This window comes from Oncorhynchus masou, chromosome 19, assembly GCF_036934945.1.
Source record: "Oncorhynchus masou masou isolate Uvic2021 chromosome 19, UVic_Omas_1.1, whole genome shotgun sequence".
Taxonomy (NCBI): domain Eukaryota; kingdom Metazoa; phylum Chordata; class Actinopteri; order Salmoniformes; family Salmonidae; genus Oncorhynchus; species Oncorhynchus masou.
The window spans coordinates 15,539,191-15,553,063 of NC_088230.1; the positions used below are offsets into that span (position 1 = coordinate 15,539,191).

The following is a 13,873-nucleotide window of genomic DNA, read 5'->3' on the forward strand; positions in this document are numbered from 1 at the left end:
CAGCTTGCCTGAAATGTCAGATAATCATGGCTGCTGTGTGAATCCTATGTCCATTACTGTAAGTACCTGAGCCTGAGCAACCGCTTCTGTGACTCTGTCTTCCAAAGCAGCTGCATTGAGGTGCTGAATAGGGGAGTTCGTCTGCGCTTTCTTCACCAGGACTTGCAGGTCCTGCCCCTCTGTCACCACCAGGCCCTCAAGCTGCAGGCCACGAGAGATCAGTGCCTGTGCGGAATGAGAGAAACAAACAAAATGTTGCAAAAACATTATTTTTAAGTTTCTGGAATGTTTTGAAGTAATGTGTCGTGGAAATTCTACACATGTCGTGGAAAATACCAGCAGAGACACTTGAAGTCAATCTAAATGAATCATTGTTTATTAACAGTTAACTGGAGAGGTTCCAACATACTTGATGCACCATAGTGAAAATCTGTCAGGAGCTCTAACTGGGCAGTCCCGTTAGTTATCTTATATACTTACACAGACAAGTAATATTTGCATGATTTAGCTTATTCATTATTCATCACAGTTAATTAATCATCAACGTTTGGTTCATGCATGTGACTGACCAATACCTCACAAGGCTTCTTCTCTCCAAGCTGAGACCTTGAAACTGAGATAACGTTCCTAAAACAAGGTTCTGGGCATCCTGCCAAATTGCAGATACTGATAGTGAGAATTCGTTCTGCCAGTAGTAGAATACATGATCTGCCACTACTCTAGTACATGATCTGCCACCCACTCTAGTACATGATCTGACAGTACTATAATACATGATCTGCCAGAACTAGAATACATGGTCTGCCACTACTAGAATACATGATCTGCCAGTACTATAGTACATGATCTACCAGTACGAGAATACATTATCTGCCCCTACCAGAATACATGATCTGCCCATACTAGAATACATGATCTGCCCGTACTAGAATACATGATCTGCCCATACTAGAATACATAATCTGCCCGTACTAGAATACATGATCTGTCCATACTAGAATACATGATCTGTCCATACTAGAATACATGATCTGTCCATACTAGAATACATGATCTGCCCGTACTAGAATACATGATCTGCCCATACTAGAATACATGATCTGCCCGTACTAGAATACCTAATCTGCCCGTACTAGAATACATAATCTGCCCGTACTAGAATACATAATCTGCCCGTACTAGAATACATAATCTGCCCGTATTAGAATACATAATCTGCCCGTACTAGAATACATGATCTGTCCATACTAGAATACATGATCTGCCCGTACTAGAATACATAATCTGCCCGTACTAGAATACATGATCTGCCCGTACTAGAATACATGATCTGCCCGTACTAGAATACATGATCTGCCAGTACTAGAATAATGATCTGCCAGTACTAGAATACATGATCTGCCAGTACTAGAATAATGATCTGCCCGTACTAGAATACATAATCTGCCCGTACTAGAATACATAATCTGCCCGTACTAGAATACATGATCTGCCAGTACTAGAAGACAGCAAAAGGACATTGATACTGTAAATAGTGATACATGTCCACTTAAGCAGCGACATGTAAAAACAAGAAGAAGTGTAACGGCACCGAGTAGTGTATGCTAACGATCATTGTAGAGAGGAGATTATGGGTGCTCACTTTGGCCTCTCTTCCAGGCTTCCTCTCTTCCAGGTGCTGGTGAACCTCCAGGGCTTCGGTCCCCCAGTGACTCAGCTCGGCCAAACGGCCCTCTAACATGGACGTGGCCCTCTGTAGATCACTGCATGTCCTTTCCGCTCTGGCCAGCGTCTGCCAAACCTGCACATACACACAGACGTGCAGATTAGGGTTGGGGTTAGAGTTGGTCTTAATCTGAATTGAAGTCAGTCAATTTAAAATGTTAAAATCTGTTTTGATGTAAATAGTCTTTTCATTTTCAGTTTATTGAAAAGTAATTGAAAATAGGTTAAATTTTTTCAATTATTAGATTGTAATTTGTTTGATTCCTGAATTGACTGACTTCAATTTGATTTTAAGCCTAGTTCACAAATTATATCCACTTGTATCAAAACATAATGCTGTTTCTTGTATAATCGTCTTATAGTCACATTCTTGTCATAACAGCTGCCAGCACACTAGAAAAACATCTTAAAACCGCTAGTCTAAAATCGTTTACATCCACAGCACTGTCTCAGTGTTTGAAAGGCCAGCAGAAAGGCACTGGATTGGGGCTACCTCCGGGAGTGTGTGTCTGAGTTTTTCCACTTTGTCCACGGGGAAGTCTGGGGATGGGCTGAGAGAATCCAAATCCACCTCCATTATCTTCTTACTCAAAAGCTGCGGGGATAAAAATAGGAAAGAAAATAAGGGCATGAACGACAGGGCTTTGCACCATGTTCAAACTAGGGTTGTAGTGCTGCCGGAGAGCAGGGGAGTGGCGCCCCCTAACCTTTTTTTCAATTTGAGAATACATGAAGCTGGTATTTCTGGAAAATGTGTTCTGATAAATTATATTTAAATACCTCTAGAATTCCATCAGAATGACAAACCAAATAAATATATATAGCAGCCTACAGGTAGGTAAATGGTGGTTTCATCCCTGTCTTTTCTCTGGTGGTGGAGAGAATGATGAAGAAACTATAGGCTACGTGTGTGCACTGCGGAGGCCCGTCAGAGGCGTCACCACTATGGCCAATCAGAACCTTGAAAATAAAATCTGCTGTTGAGCCACATGAACCTTATCATCACACCAACGAGATTGAGGATCCAAATTCACTGTGTGTCAGCCTTGATGTTCATAAAACTCCACGGACCCCCTCTTGCACTGCACAGTGGATACCAGAGTGGTCACCTCACAGCCCAAGGAGCCTGACCCTCTCTGGAAGTTGCTGTAGCCCTGCTTGGGATATTTAGCCGATATTGGTTATTGGTTGAGACACACAAAGCTTCCAAAAGGGTGCTTCGGTTGTCCCCATAAGAAAGGCCTTTTAGGTTCCAGGTGGAACCCTTTTTGGTTCCAGGTAGAACTATTTTGGGTTCCATTTAGAACCCTCTGTGGAAAGGCTTTTACATGGAACCCAAAAGGGTTCTTTAAAGCTAAAAAAAAGGTTTTAGGTTCTAGATAGCACTGTTTTTTCTAAGAGTGTACTTGGTCAATTGATTTGATAACATGTTTAATCTACGCAAATCAATTATATGAATTGATAGTTCTGTTTTATTTTGTTCTTTAATAGGGTAGGCCTACATTGTAACCATGTGTTCACACTAATCAAATCAAAGTGTATTTATGATACAGCATAGTAAGCTAAGCTACACAATACAATGAAATGCCTACTCTCAACTAAAGCTCTCCTCGCAAACAGTATGTGTATTTACATTAGGCTATAGCCTACAAATAGCTATACCATGTATTCGTAGGCCTATTAGACTAAACAGCAAATTATTTTTGTTTCAGAACTGGCTGAATGGCAGAGGTATCCTTCAGCTATCCTTCAGCACCACAAGTTGGTTGAACTTCTTTAACATCATAGCGCACTCCTGGTTTCCTGGCCGGGTGCAGTGCGCACTAACCAAGGTTGCCAGGTGCACGGTGTACCCTCCGACACATTGGTGTGGCTGGCTTCCGGGTTGGATGCGCGCTGTGTTAAGAAGCAGTACGGCTGGTTGGGTTGTGTATCGGAGGACGCATGACTTTCAACCTTCGTCTCTCCCAAGCCCGTATGGGAGTTGTAGCGATGAGACAAGATAGTAGCTACTACAACAATTGGATACCACGAAAAATTGGGGAGAAAAAAAGGGGTAAAAATAAAAAATAAAGAAGGAAAGAAAGGAAGTCTTCACACCACTCTCTGACTTGAGTATCTTACCTAGTTATTTTCAGATGATCAAATTTTGCTATTTTTGTAGTCTTGGCAACTAAACTAAAAGAAACCTCCTCTGACAGTCAACTGCGTTTATTTTCAGCAAACTTAACATGAGTAAATATTTGTATGAACATAACAAGATTCAACAACTGAGACATAAACGGATCAAGTTCCACTAACAGAAATGGAATAACGTGTCCCTGAACAAAGGGGGGGTCAAAATCAAAAGTAACAGTCAGTATCTGGTGTGGCCACAAGCTGCATTAAGTACTGCAGTGCATCTCTTCCTCATGGACTGCAGCAGATTTACCAGTCTTGCTATGAGATGTTACCCCACTCTTCCGCCAAGGCACCTGCAAGTTCCCGGACTTTTCTGGGGGGAATGGCCCTAGCCCTCACCCTCCGATTCAACAGGTCCAAGACGTGCTCAATGGGATTGAGATCCGGGCTCTTCGCTGGCCATGGCAGAACACTGACATTCCTGTCTTGCAGGAAATCACGCACAGCACGAGCAGTATGGCTGGTGGCATTGTCATGCTGGAGGGTCATGTCAGGGTGAGCCTGCAGGAAGGGTACCACATGAGAGAGGAGGAGGTATTCCCTGTAACGCACAGCGTTGAGATTGCCTGCAATGACAACAAGCTCAGTCCGATGATGTTGTGACACATCTCCCCAGACCATGCCGGACCCTCCACCTCCAAATCAATCCTGCTCCAGAGTACAGGCCTCAGTGTCACGCTCATTCCTTCGATGATAAACGTGGATCCGACCATCACCCCTGGTGAGACAAAACTGCGACTCATCAGTGAAAATAACTTTTTGCCAGTCCTGTCTGGTCCAGGGACGGTTGGTTTGTGCCCATAGGCGACGTTGTTGCCGGTGATGTCTGGTGAGGACCTGCCTTACAACAGGCCTACAAGCCCTCAGTCCAGCCTCTCTCAGCCTTTTGCGGACAGTCTGAGCACCGATGGAGGGATTGTGCATTCCTGGTGTAATTCGGGCAGTTGTTGTTGCCATCCTGTACCTGTCCCGCAGGTGTGATGTTCGGATGTACCGATCATGTGCAGGTGTTGTTGGACTTGGTTTGCCACTGCGAGGACGATCACCTGTCCTTCCTGTCTCCCTGTAGTGCTGTCTTAGGCGTCCCACAGTACGGACATTGCAATTTATTGCAGTCCTCATGCCTCAATTTATCTGCAGTCCTCATGCCTCCTTGCAGCATGCCTAAGGCACATTCACACAGATGAGCAGGGACCCTGGGCATCTTTCTTTTGGTGTTTTTCAGAGTCAGTAGAAAGGCCTCTTTTGTGTCCTAAGTTTCCATAACTGTGACCTTAATTGCCTTAACGACTATTCCATAGGTGCATGTTCATTAATTGTTTATGGTTCATTGAACAACCATGGGAAACAGTGTTTAAACCATTTACAATGAAGATCTGTGAAGTTTTTGGGATTTTTACAAATTATCTTTGAAAGACAAGGTCCTGAAAAAGGGACGTTTCTTTTTTTGCTGAGTTTATGGGTGTGTTTTCTATTCCTGTTTGCACCTCTCCCTGTAGGCTTTACAGACACTCCCTACCCCTTGGCTGGAACACTTCTAATTTAGTGTACACTACACACATAACTCATGTGGAATTCCGGGTCTCTCGCAGCGTTTGGAACTGCCGATCTGCGGTCAAGAACGTAGAGTTCTTAGTCCCTTAACTTTTTGGCCCTGACTGAGACATGGATCACCCCAGAGAACACTGCTACTCCAGCTGCTCTTTCTTCATCTGACTACGTTTTCTCTCATAGTCCGAGAGCATCTAGTCGTCGTGGTGGTGGCATAGGTCTATCATTTCAAGTGGAGATTTTCTCTTTTCTCCCTTTCTCAGCTGTCCACCTCCTCATTTGAATTCCATGCTGTCACTGTCACTTGTCCACTCAAGCTTAACATTATTGTCATCTATCGGCCACCAGGTACCCTTGGAGAGTTCCTCAATCAGCTTGACACTTTGATAATCTCGTATCCTGACGATGGCTCACTGCTCTTCGTACCTGCCGACTTCAACCTCCCAACGTATGCCTTCAATTAATTTCTTACCGACTCTCCTCCTCACCGCCCACCCCCCAATTAAAAAAATATATAAAAAGGAATCAGCACTTGACCCCCCCTTCTTCTAGCACTGAGTCCACTAACACTGACTCTACTTTATTGAGGAAAAATGTACTTTGTATGCCTGTGATATGTGGTTGCCCCACCTAGCTATCTTAAGATGAATATTCTAACTGTAAGACACTCTGGATAAGCGTGTCTGCTAAATGACTAAAATGTAAAATGTTGCATACCAGTGTAGGGTGAACTTGCCCTTTGATGCTGATCTTGGGTCAGCATTTTCCCCACTAACGGTTAAGGTTAGGATTGGGGGAAGGGAAGCTGATCCTAGATCTGTATCTAGGGGAAATTTCACCCAGGAGAGTAGTGTACCTGCACCCTCTTCTTGTAGGCTTTCAGTGGGACAGACTCCACCTCTAGGCGCTCCCTCAGCACCCAGCCTGCCTCTTGGGCCAGAGCCTGTACCGCCTGGATGCTCAGAGGACCAGCACTGGGCTGGTTCGATACCCCCTAGTTAACACAAGAGGATTCAGACCACACACATCTATAGGTCGCTGTGCTAAAGCCTGGCCATTATTTCTGGGAGCTAGTCCTCAGGGTCATATTCATTAGGCCTGAAGAAAGAAAACTGAAACAGGGAGGGACTACCCTGGACTTGACCAATAGGAAATGCTTATTTTCGTGTTCCGTTGCAAAATCTTCTAAAACCTTTAATGTAATACAACCCCGGTCTCAAGCAAGGTTACGCTGAACAACTTCCACTTACATACACAAATAACAACCAGCAAATGGATGGTGAAAAGATCAGAAAGGTTTGTATCGGTGACAATTGCACTCACAAACATAGTCCTCTTCATGTAGGCGGCCCACTGCATGTTCAGCCTACTAAGTTCGGCTACCAGGGCTTTGCTGGTAGATGGGTCTGTGACCTCGATGAGGAAGTTACCCACCTCGTTCAGGTAGGCCTGCAGGGTGCTCCACTGGGACACCTGCTGGGATGTCCCCTAAAGGGTTGGAGACACTGTAGGGTCAAGCTTTCCAACAGAACATTTCACAAAAGATTAATATGTTGTATTTGCCATAAGAAAGTATTATATTTTCAATATGTAGACTACTTGCAATACATTTGCAAACTGAAAATTCCTTTTACCAGAAATCTACATTAAATACTGATCAAACAAGATGTCAGCTCTCAAGGCTTTCTATCCCAGTACCAACACTAATTCAACTCATCAACTAATCATCAGCCCCATGATTAGTTGAATCCGTCCTGTGTCATGTAGACAAGAATGAGGAAAACTATTTTTAAATGAGGAGGAAGGGGAGACAAAGTAACACGGGGCACAAAGTAACAACTCCATAACTCAAATTAGACATAACTTAGAAAGCTGTTAATCAATGTGCTAATGTTAGGTTAGTGTATTTACATGCCCAGGAAGTTTTGCTGAAATCCATAAATTATTTTGTTGTATTGTTTTATTAATTCTAAATATTTTTGCGGTCTCTCTTACTTATTGACTTGTGGAGCAGTCTCCATGTATCTAATCATGTCATTTTTTGATTGATATAATTGATGACAACAATTATTGTTGTATTTTCTGACAAGACTCAGATTAGGCTCAGATTTGTAATGGGGGTTAATTGTAACATTTGTAACAATTAACCACAGTCCTAAAATTCAATGACCTTTGATGGTATTTAGACAGATTCACAAAATGATAAAATGTCCCTTCTTTACATGAAGTTTGCCAGTACAACTGTCACGGATCCCTCCGGAACTATCATTACGCACACCTGGTCCCTATTCCCATTGATTAGTAATTGTATAAGTGTGTTCTTTGTTCACCTTTGTCCGGTCGATTATTGTTACAATGTCCGTTGTTGGTCGTGTGAGTACCTGTGCTGTGTTGTTTTGGCTTTCGTGCTGCGTGTATTGCGCAGATTATTATAGGTCTCGTCCCGTGTGTTATCATTGTGCGCTTGTGTTATTTATTCGAAGTACTCCTTGCTCTTTTGTTTGGGTTTCAACCCTGTGTTTTGTATACGTGTTTGTTTGGTCTTCGTCCCCGTGCCTTTACACGGCACGCTGTAATTTAGGAAATAAAAAAACTTTTACGCATTCCTGCGCCTGTCTCCCGATCCCTTTACACCAACGTGACACCATAGAAACATGTAAAGATGTCCAACTAATATGTATTCATGCTAAAAGTAGCTTATATAAAATGTATTAGTTTTGGCTATTCAGTTTTTGGTCAATATGGCATGCCTAAAATATCAAATAAAACTTGTTTGTCAATTCAGTGTGTTTTTGTCAATTTTCATCCAAATATCAGTTTCAAATCAGAAAATGTTTTAATTACCCCTAATTTTTACCATTGAAGACAGTGTAACAATAACCCCGCAGTCTAACAATTAGCCTTGTGAAACAAGAGCAACATTTCACTTCCACCACTTTCAGGTTGAATTGTAAACAGCTGGAATGCCCTAGAAACGTCGTTACAGTATGTAATGGTAGCCAAGATATGTATGTTTGTATAAAATATTATTATTATTACCTCAAATACTATTTTTATACTAAGCAAAGGCCCAAAACTGTTACTTTGGTTCCTGGTCTCCCCAAAATATTGCCCAATAAGGGACCTTTGTTTTCCTGGTGATCCCAACTGAAGATGACTCTGGTGTGTTAGAGCTGGGCTAAAACAAAAGCTTACGCACACTGCAGCTCTTCAGGGACCGGAGTTTCTTTCCCCTGATGTAGGGTATGGGGGCCAACTAGAGTGGGACCTGTACCTCTGTCCCAGAGGACTCCTGAGCCAGCCACGTCTGTAGGGGGGGGAGATTCTTGCTGTAGGCCTCCCAGGTACTCAACACACGTCCCATTGTGCCTTTCACTAACGCCACTTCCTCTGTGCTCGTGGCCGTGTCACTCTCTGCCTCCTTCACCTGCCTACTGACAAGCTGGGCATCCTCACCTGGGGAGTGGAATGCAAAAGGTTTAGGGTCAAGGTTTATCAGGGTTGTGTCATTGGAGGCTAGAATCCTACTGTAGGCCTCGCTCAGCAGGACACAACGATGTGCATCGTTTAATTCAATAGCAACAATGGTGCTCTGAACAACCATTTGAAGAATTTTGTGATTATGGTGGTCCAAAGGGAGATTGTGTACAGTGTGCTGCATGAGTTTTTCAATTTCGATAGGTCACAGCCCGCTACACACACCCTACAGGAGAAAACCCACTTCGATGACTGTTGAAGAACGGTGAGCACTGTTTAGGGGAAACGTGTTGTTCAGTACAAACCATTACGCAATGTATTCAGGATGAATTCCATTTTACACACTGGAAACTCATAAGGCTATTTCTCTCGTACAGACATGTTTATTCTCACACAGTCACTCACACACATATACAGTGAGTACACAAATAACAGTATTTTCTTTCACACACGTATCCAGCTCAGCCATACAACTGTCACAGCTATAGAAGAGCACACACACACACACACCTTACCCAGAGCTGCCTTGCTTGTGTAAGTGCTGGCTGTCTGTTTCAATTTTTGGAGGGCATCCACCAGATGAGAAACTAGGCATTGGCGATCCACTGTGTCCTGAGATAAAATGATATGATTCATACAAAACCAGTGAATAAAAAGCCTTACGAGTAAAAATGTGCTTCCTTGTTGTTTCAACTTACTTCATCAAAGTAATTGCGTTGTATCAATGTGGATAGTTAGACAAATGTATTAACTCCTTAACTTTGATTAAAGTTTTTTTTTTATGTACAAGTCTAATTTAAACTGAAACTGGATGTTTATCTAGAGTGTTCGCCGAGTGGGACCACACTGGGATCTGATGTAAGACAATTGCTAATTGCTTGATCACATAATGAGTAGTAACTTGGGATGTAAGGTGACTTGTCGATCAGAATCACTGATCTCAAACATGCACATCGATACATGCACATCGATCACAAACAGTGAATCCACTACCCCTCACTGCAGTGCCATGATGCACAGCCAGGGGCAGAGTATTGAGCACATTTTTGGACAGAGGCCCAGCCAACTCACATGCCAGTCCTGTAGGAGCAGACGCACTGCATCCTGGGAGCTGTAGGGCCCTTTCCAGGAGCGTAACTTGGCACCAATTCGAGCCAGTAGATCCAGGACGGTGTGCCGGTGCTCCCGGTATTCCAGTTTGATCCCGTGGTACTTAGCCGTGACACGGGCGTTGGTGAAACTGTGGTAAGAAAGCATAACAAACATAAGGGAAAAGACAGAAACATGGAGGGACAACCTGGACTTATCCAACAGGAAATGCTCATTTTTGTTGCAAAACATTTGAAATGTTTCTGTTGTGTGCCCACGACCCAGGTGTCAGGAATGACATGGTGCAGAGTGATCCAGTTCATTACCTGTGAGTTTAGTACAACATACATTGCAGGTTTGGGAAATGTAATGGAAATGCCAGATCATTTAGTGAACTGCCTATTTTTTCCACCCACTCATTTTGTATTTGATGTTTTCATTAATAGGACAGTTCGTTAATAGGTCAGTCAGCAGAGGGGACAGAAAAGACAGCAGGAGAGTGTGTGTTAAACAGGCAGTGGGAGAGACTTGTACCCTACACCTACAGTACATGTGTTTGCTGAGGCAGAACTAACCTCTGGACCAGGCATTCCCAACTTTCTTTCCCCCAAGGTCCCCTTTTTCACGTCAAAAATATCACGCCACCCCCTGCAATTTTACATGGTTCAACAAGACTCGACATCTTTCAGGTAGGCTATTTGATGATAATAATTTATATGAGCTCTCAATTTATTTATACATATTCTCTTTTACAGAAAGTGAATAGATCAATTGATAGCGACAGAGTCACACATTGTATAAGTCCAATTTCTTTGACTGCTTGACTTGACTGCTTGAAGATTGTAGCTCAGCTTCTGAATGTCATAGAGCCAAACCAAATTACAGTGCTTTCGGAAAGTATTTAGACCCCTTGACTGTTTCCACATTTTGTTAGGGTACAACCTTATTCTAAAACGTATTAAATAGTTTATTTCCCTCATCAATCTAAACATAATATTCCTTAATGACAAAGCAAAAACAAGTTTTTAGAAATGTTTGCTAAAAAAAAGATATATCACATTTACATAAGTACCTTACTCAGTACTATGTTGAAGCACCTTTGGCAGCGATTACAGCCTTGAGTCTTCTTAGGTATGACGCTACAAGCTTGGCAGACCAGTATTCTTCTCTACAGATCCTCTTGAGCTCTGTCAGGTTGGATGGAGAGCGTTGCTACACAGCTATTTTAAGGTTTCTCCAGAGATGTTCGATCGGGTTCAGACTGGGCCATTAAAAGACATTACTGCGTTGTCTTGACTGTGTGCTTAGGGTCATTGTCCTGTTGGAAGGTGAACCTTCGCCCCAGTCTGAGGTACTGAGCGCTCTGGAGCAGGTTTTCATCAAGGATCTCTCTGTACTTTGCTTCGTTCATCTTTGCCTCGATCCTGACTAGTCTCCCAATCCCTGCTGCTGAAAAACATCCCCACAGCATGATGCTGCCACCACCATGCTTCACCATAGGGATGGTGCCAGGTTACCTCCAGACATGACAATTGCCATTCATGCCAAAGAGTTCATCCTTGGTTTCATCAGACCAGAGAATCTTGTTTCTCATGGTCTGAAAGTCTTTAGGTGGCTTTTGGCAAACCCCCTGGGGAGTGGGGCCACTTACCAGTGGGGCCTTTTACTGGGGAGTGGCTTCCGTCTGGCCACTCTACCATACAGGTCTGATTGGTAGAGTGTCATGTGCCTGAAAGGTTTTTACTGAGGAGTGACCATTTGGCTTGGTTTGACAAATGCCTTTCTGTCCACTCTACCATAAAGGCCTGATTGGTGGAGTGCTGCAGAGATGGTTGTCCTTCTGAAAGGTTCTCCCATCTCCACAGAGGAACTCTAGAGCTTTTTTTATTTATATAAATAAAACATTTCTAAAAACCTGTTTTCGCTTTGTCATTATGTGATTTTGTGTGTAGATTGCGGAGGATTTGCTTTTGTTTCAATCCATTTTAGATTAAGCTGTAACGTAACAAAATGTGGGAAAATGTCAAGGGGTCGGAATACTTTCCAAAGGCACTGTATATTCCCATGTGCATCAGAGTCGTGTCTTCCTCTGGCATGTTTCTATAAAAAAAACATCAAATCAAGGAAGGTCCCAACCCCCTCATGGTTGGAAACCCCTGCTCTAGACCACCCAGGCCACACTGCCCTTCATTGTAAATAACTTCAATCAACCCTGCTTTTGCACTCTGTATTCACTTTGTTTGATTACAAACTACTGTCAGCTCACTAAAAAGGTGTCGTATTCCATAAAAAAAGATGCATCTAGTTTTGGTGGAAGTCTATCTGCTATTTTACAGGTCCCAAAACTAGCAATATTTTCATCATCATACCAACTGACTTAGTATTTTTATTGGCTATCATACAACTTTTCTATCTGGGCCAATCAGGTTGTTTCAGACAGGAAGTGATCTCTGTTCCAAGGGAAGTTGTGCCCGCTATACCCACCGTCTCTTGATTTCGTCTAACTTCTCCACAGGCACGAGTACAGCACCGGTCTCAGCCTGGTTGCAGAACGTGTGAAGGATGTTGAGGTGGCTGCTCAACTCAACCATTGAATTCTGGGAGAGAATGCATGATCGTAGAATTATACAAATTTACATGCAGGGGCTGTATGTATCAAGTGTCTTAGATGCTGCCCTGATCTTCAATGTAGTCAATTTCAAACAAGTATAGTTTCATTTACCGGGAACAACAGTCTTTAGACAGTTTTGAAGAGATAGAGCAAAGCGAGCGCATCTTTGCCATTATCACTTCTGTGACAGCGTGGGAAGTGCCATCGAGGGCTACCCTATCTCCATTTGGAAGTAGTCAATTCCTTCTTCTCCAACTTCTATAATTTCTTGGCAGTTTGTAAACTACCTGAAAAGTTGCATACCGTTGTGCTGGAGTGTGAAAAGTCTGAACAGACAAAGCTACATTTGATGATTTACTGCCACCGACTGTGCTGGAATGTTTGATCAGGAGTATCTATTTATTTATTAGTATTTATTGGCTGATCCCTCCTCCTGACCTGGATAGAATTCTGGGATCACTCCCTTTATCACATAGGATATCCCACCCAGTTGGCTACATTAAAATGGTGAAAGCCTCCAATTGCGCTGCCCATGCTGAAACAAGCTTTGTAGAAAGACCTCTATCTATCTCTATGAGGGAGAAGGAAAAGGAAAGAGACCTTGAGTTTTTCCTGTTTGACTCTAGCTTCTTTGGCAGCACAGGCGTGGTCCTGAGCATTTCCTCCTTCTTCAGATAGTACTGCCTCCATACGGTGAAGCCACGCCCCGACAAAGTCCATTGGCGCAGGAAGATACGTATCCAGCTCAGCCTTACACTGTCGCAGCTATAGGAGAGCACAAATACACACAAACACACACACACACACACACACACACAAATTAGAAGAGCAGGTGGTCATGTGTACAAAAAATATGCAGTGCCTGCAGAAAGTATTCATACTCTTGACTTAGTCCACATTATGTTGTGTTACAGCCTGAATTCAAAATGTATTAAATTTAAAAAGTTCTCAACCATCTAAACACAATATACCCCATAATGACAATGTGAAAACATGTTTTTAGAAATGGTAGCAAATGTATTGAAAATGAAATACAGAAATATATAATATCTAAAGTATTCAGACCTCGGAATAGAGTTAGAATCACCTTTGGCAGCGATTACAGCTGTGAGTCTTTCTGGGTACGTCTCTAAGAGCGTTGCACACCCGAATTGTACAATATTTGCACATTATTCTTCTTCAATTATTGCTCAGTCAAATTGGTTGTTTATCATTGCTTGACAGCATTTTGTCATCTTG

At 42.8% G+C, this 13,873-nt stretch overlaps 1 protein-coding gene across 1 annotated transcript in view; it reads right to left on the bottom strand.

The window, feature by feature from the left end:
* Window positions 1–13,873, bottom strand: part of LOC135505860 (nesprin-2-like) — a 246,229-nt gene that overhangs the window by 188,393 nt on the left and 43,963 nt on the right. The window contains 10 exon segments of the mRNA XM_064925056.1: window positions 67–225; window positions 1,643–1,801; window positions 2,219–2,320; window positions 6,314–6,451; window positions 6,781–6,945; window positions 8,732–8,913; window positions 9,450–9,546; window positions 10,006–10,174; window positions 12,508–12,620; window positions 13,235–13,399. Of these exon segments, the coding sequence (XP_064781128.1) occupies window positions 67–225; window positions 1,643–1,801; window positions 2,219–2,320; window positions 6,314–6,451; window positions 6,781–6,945; window positions 8,732–8,913; window positions 9,450–9,546; window positions 10,006–10,174; window positions 12,508–12,620; window positions 13,235–13,399 (1,449 nt within the window).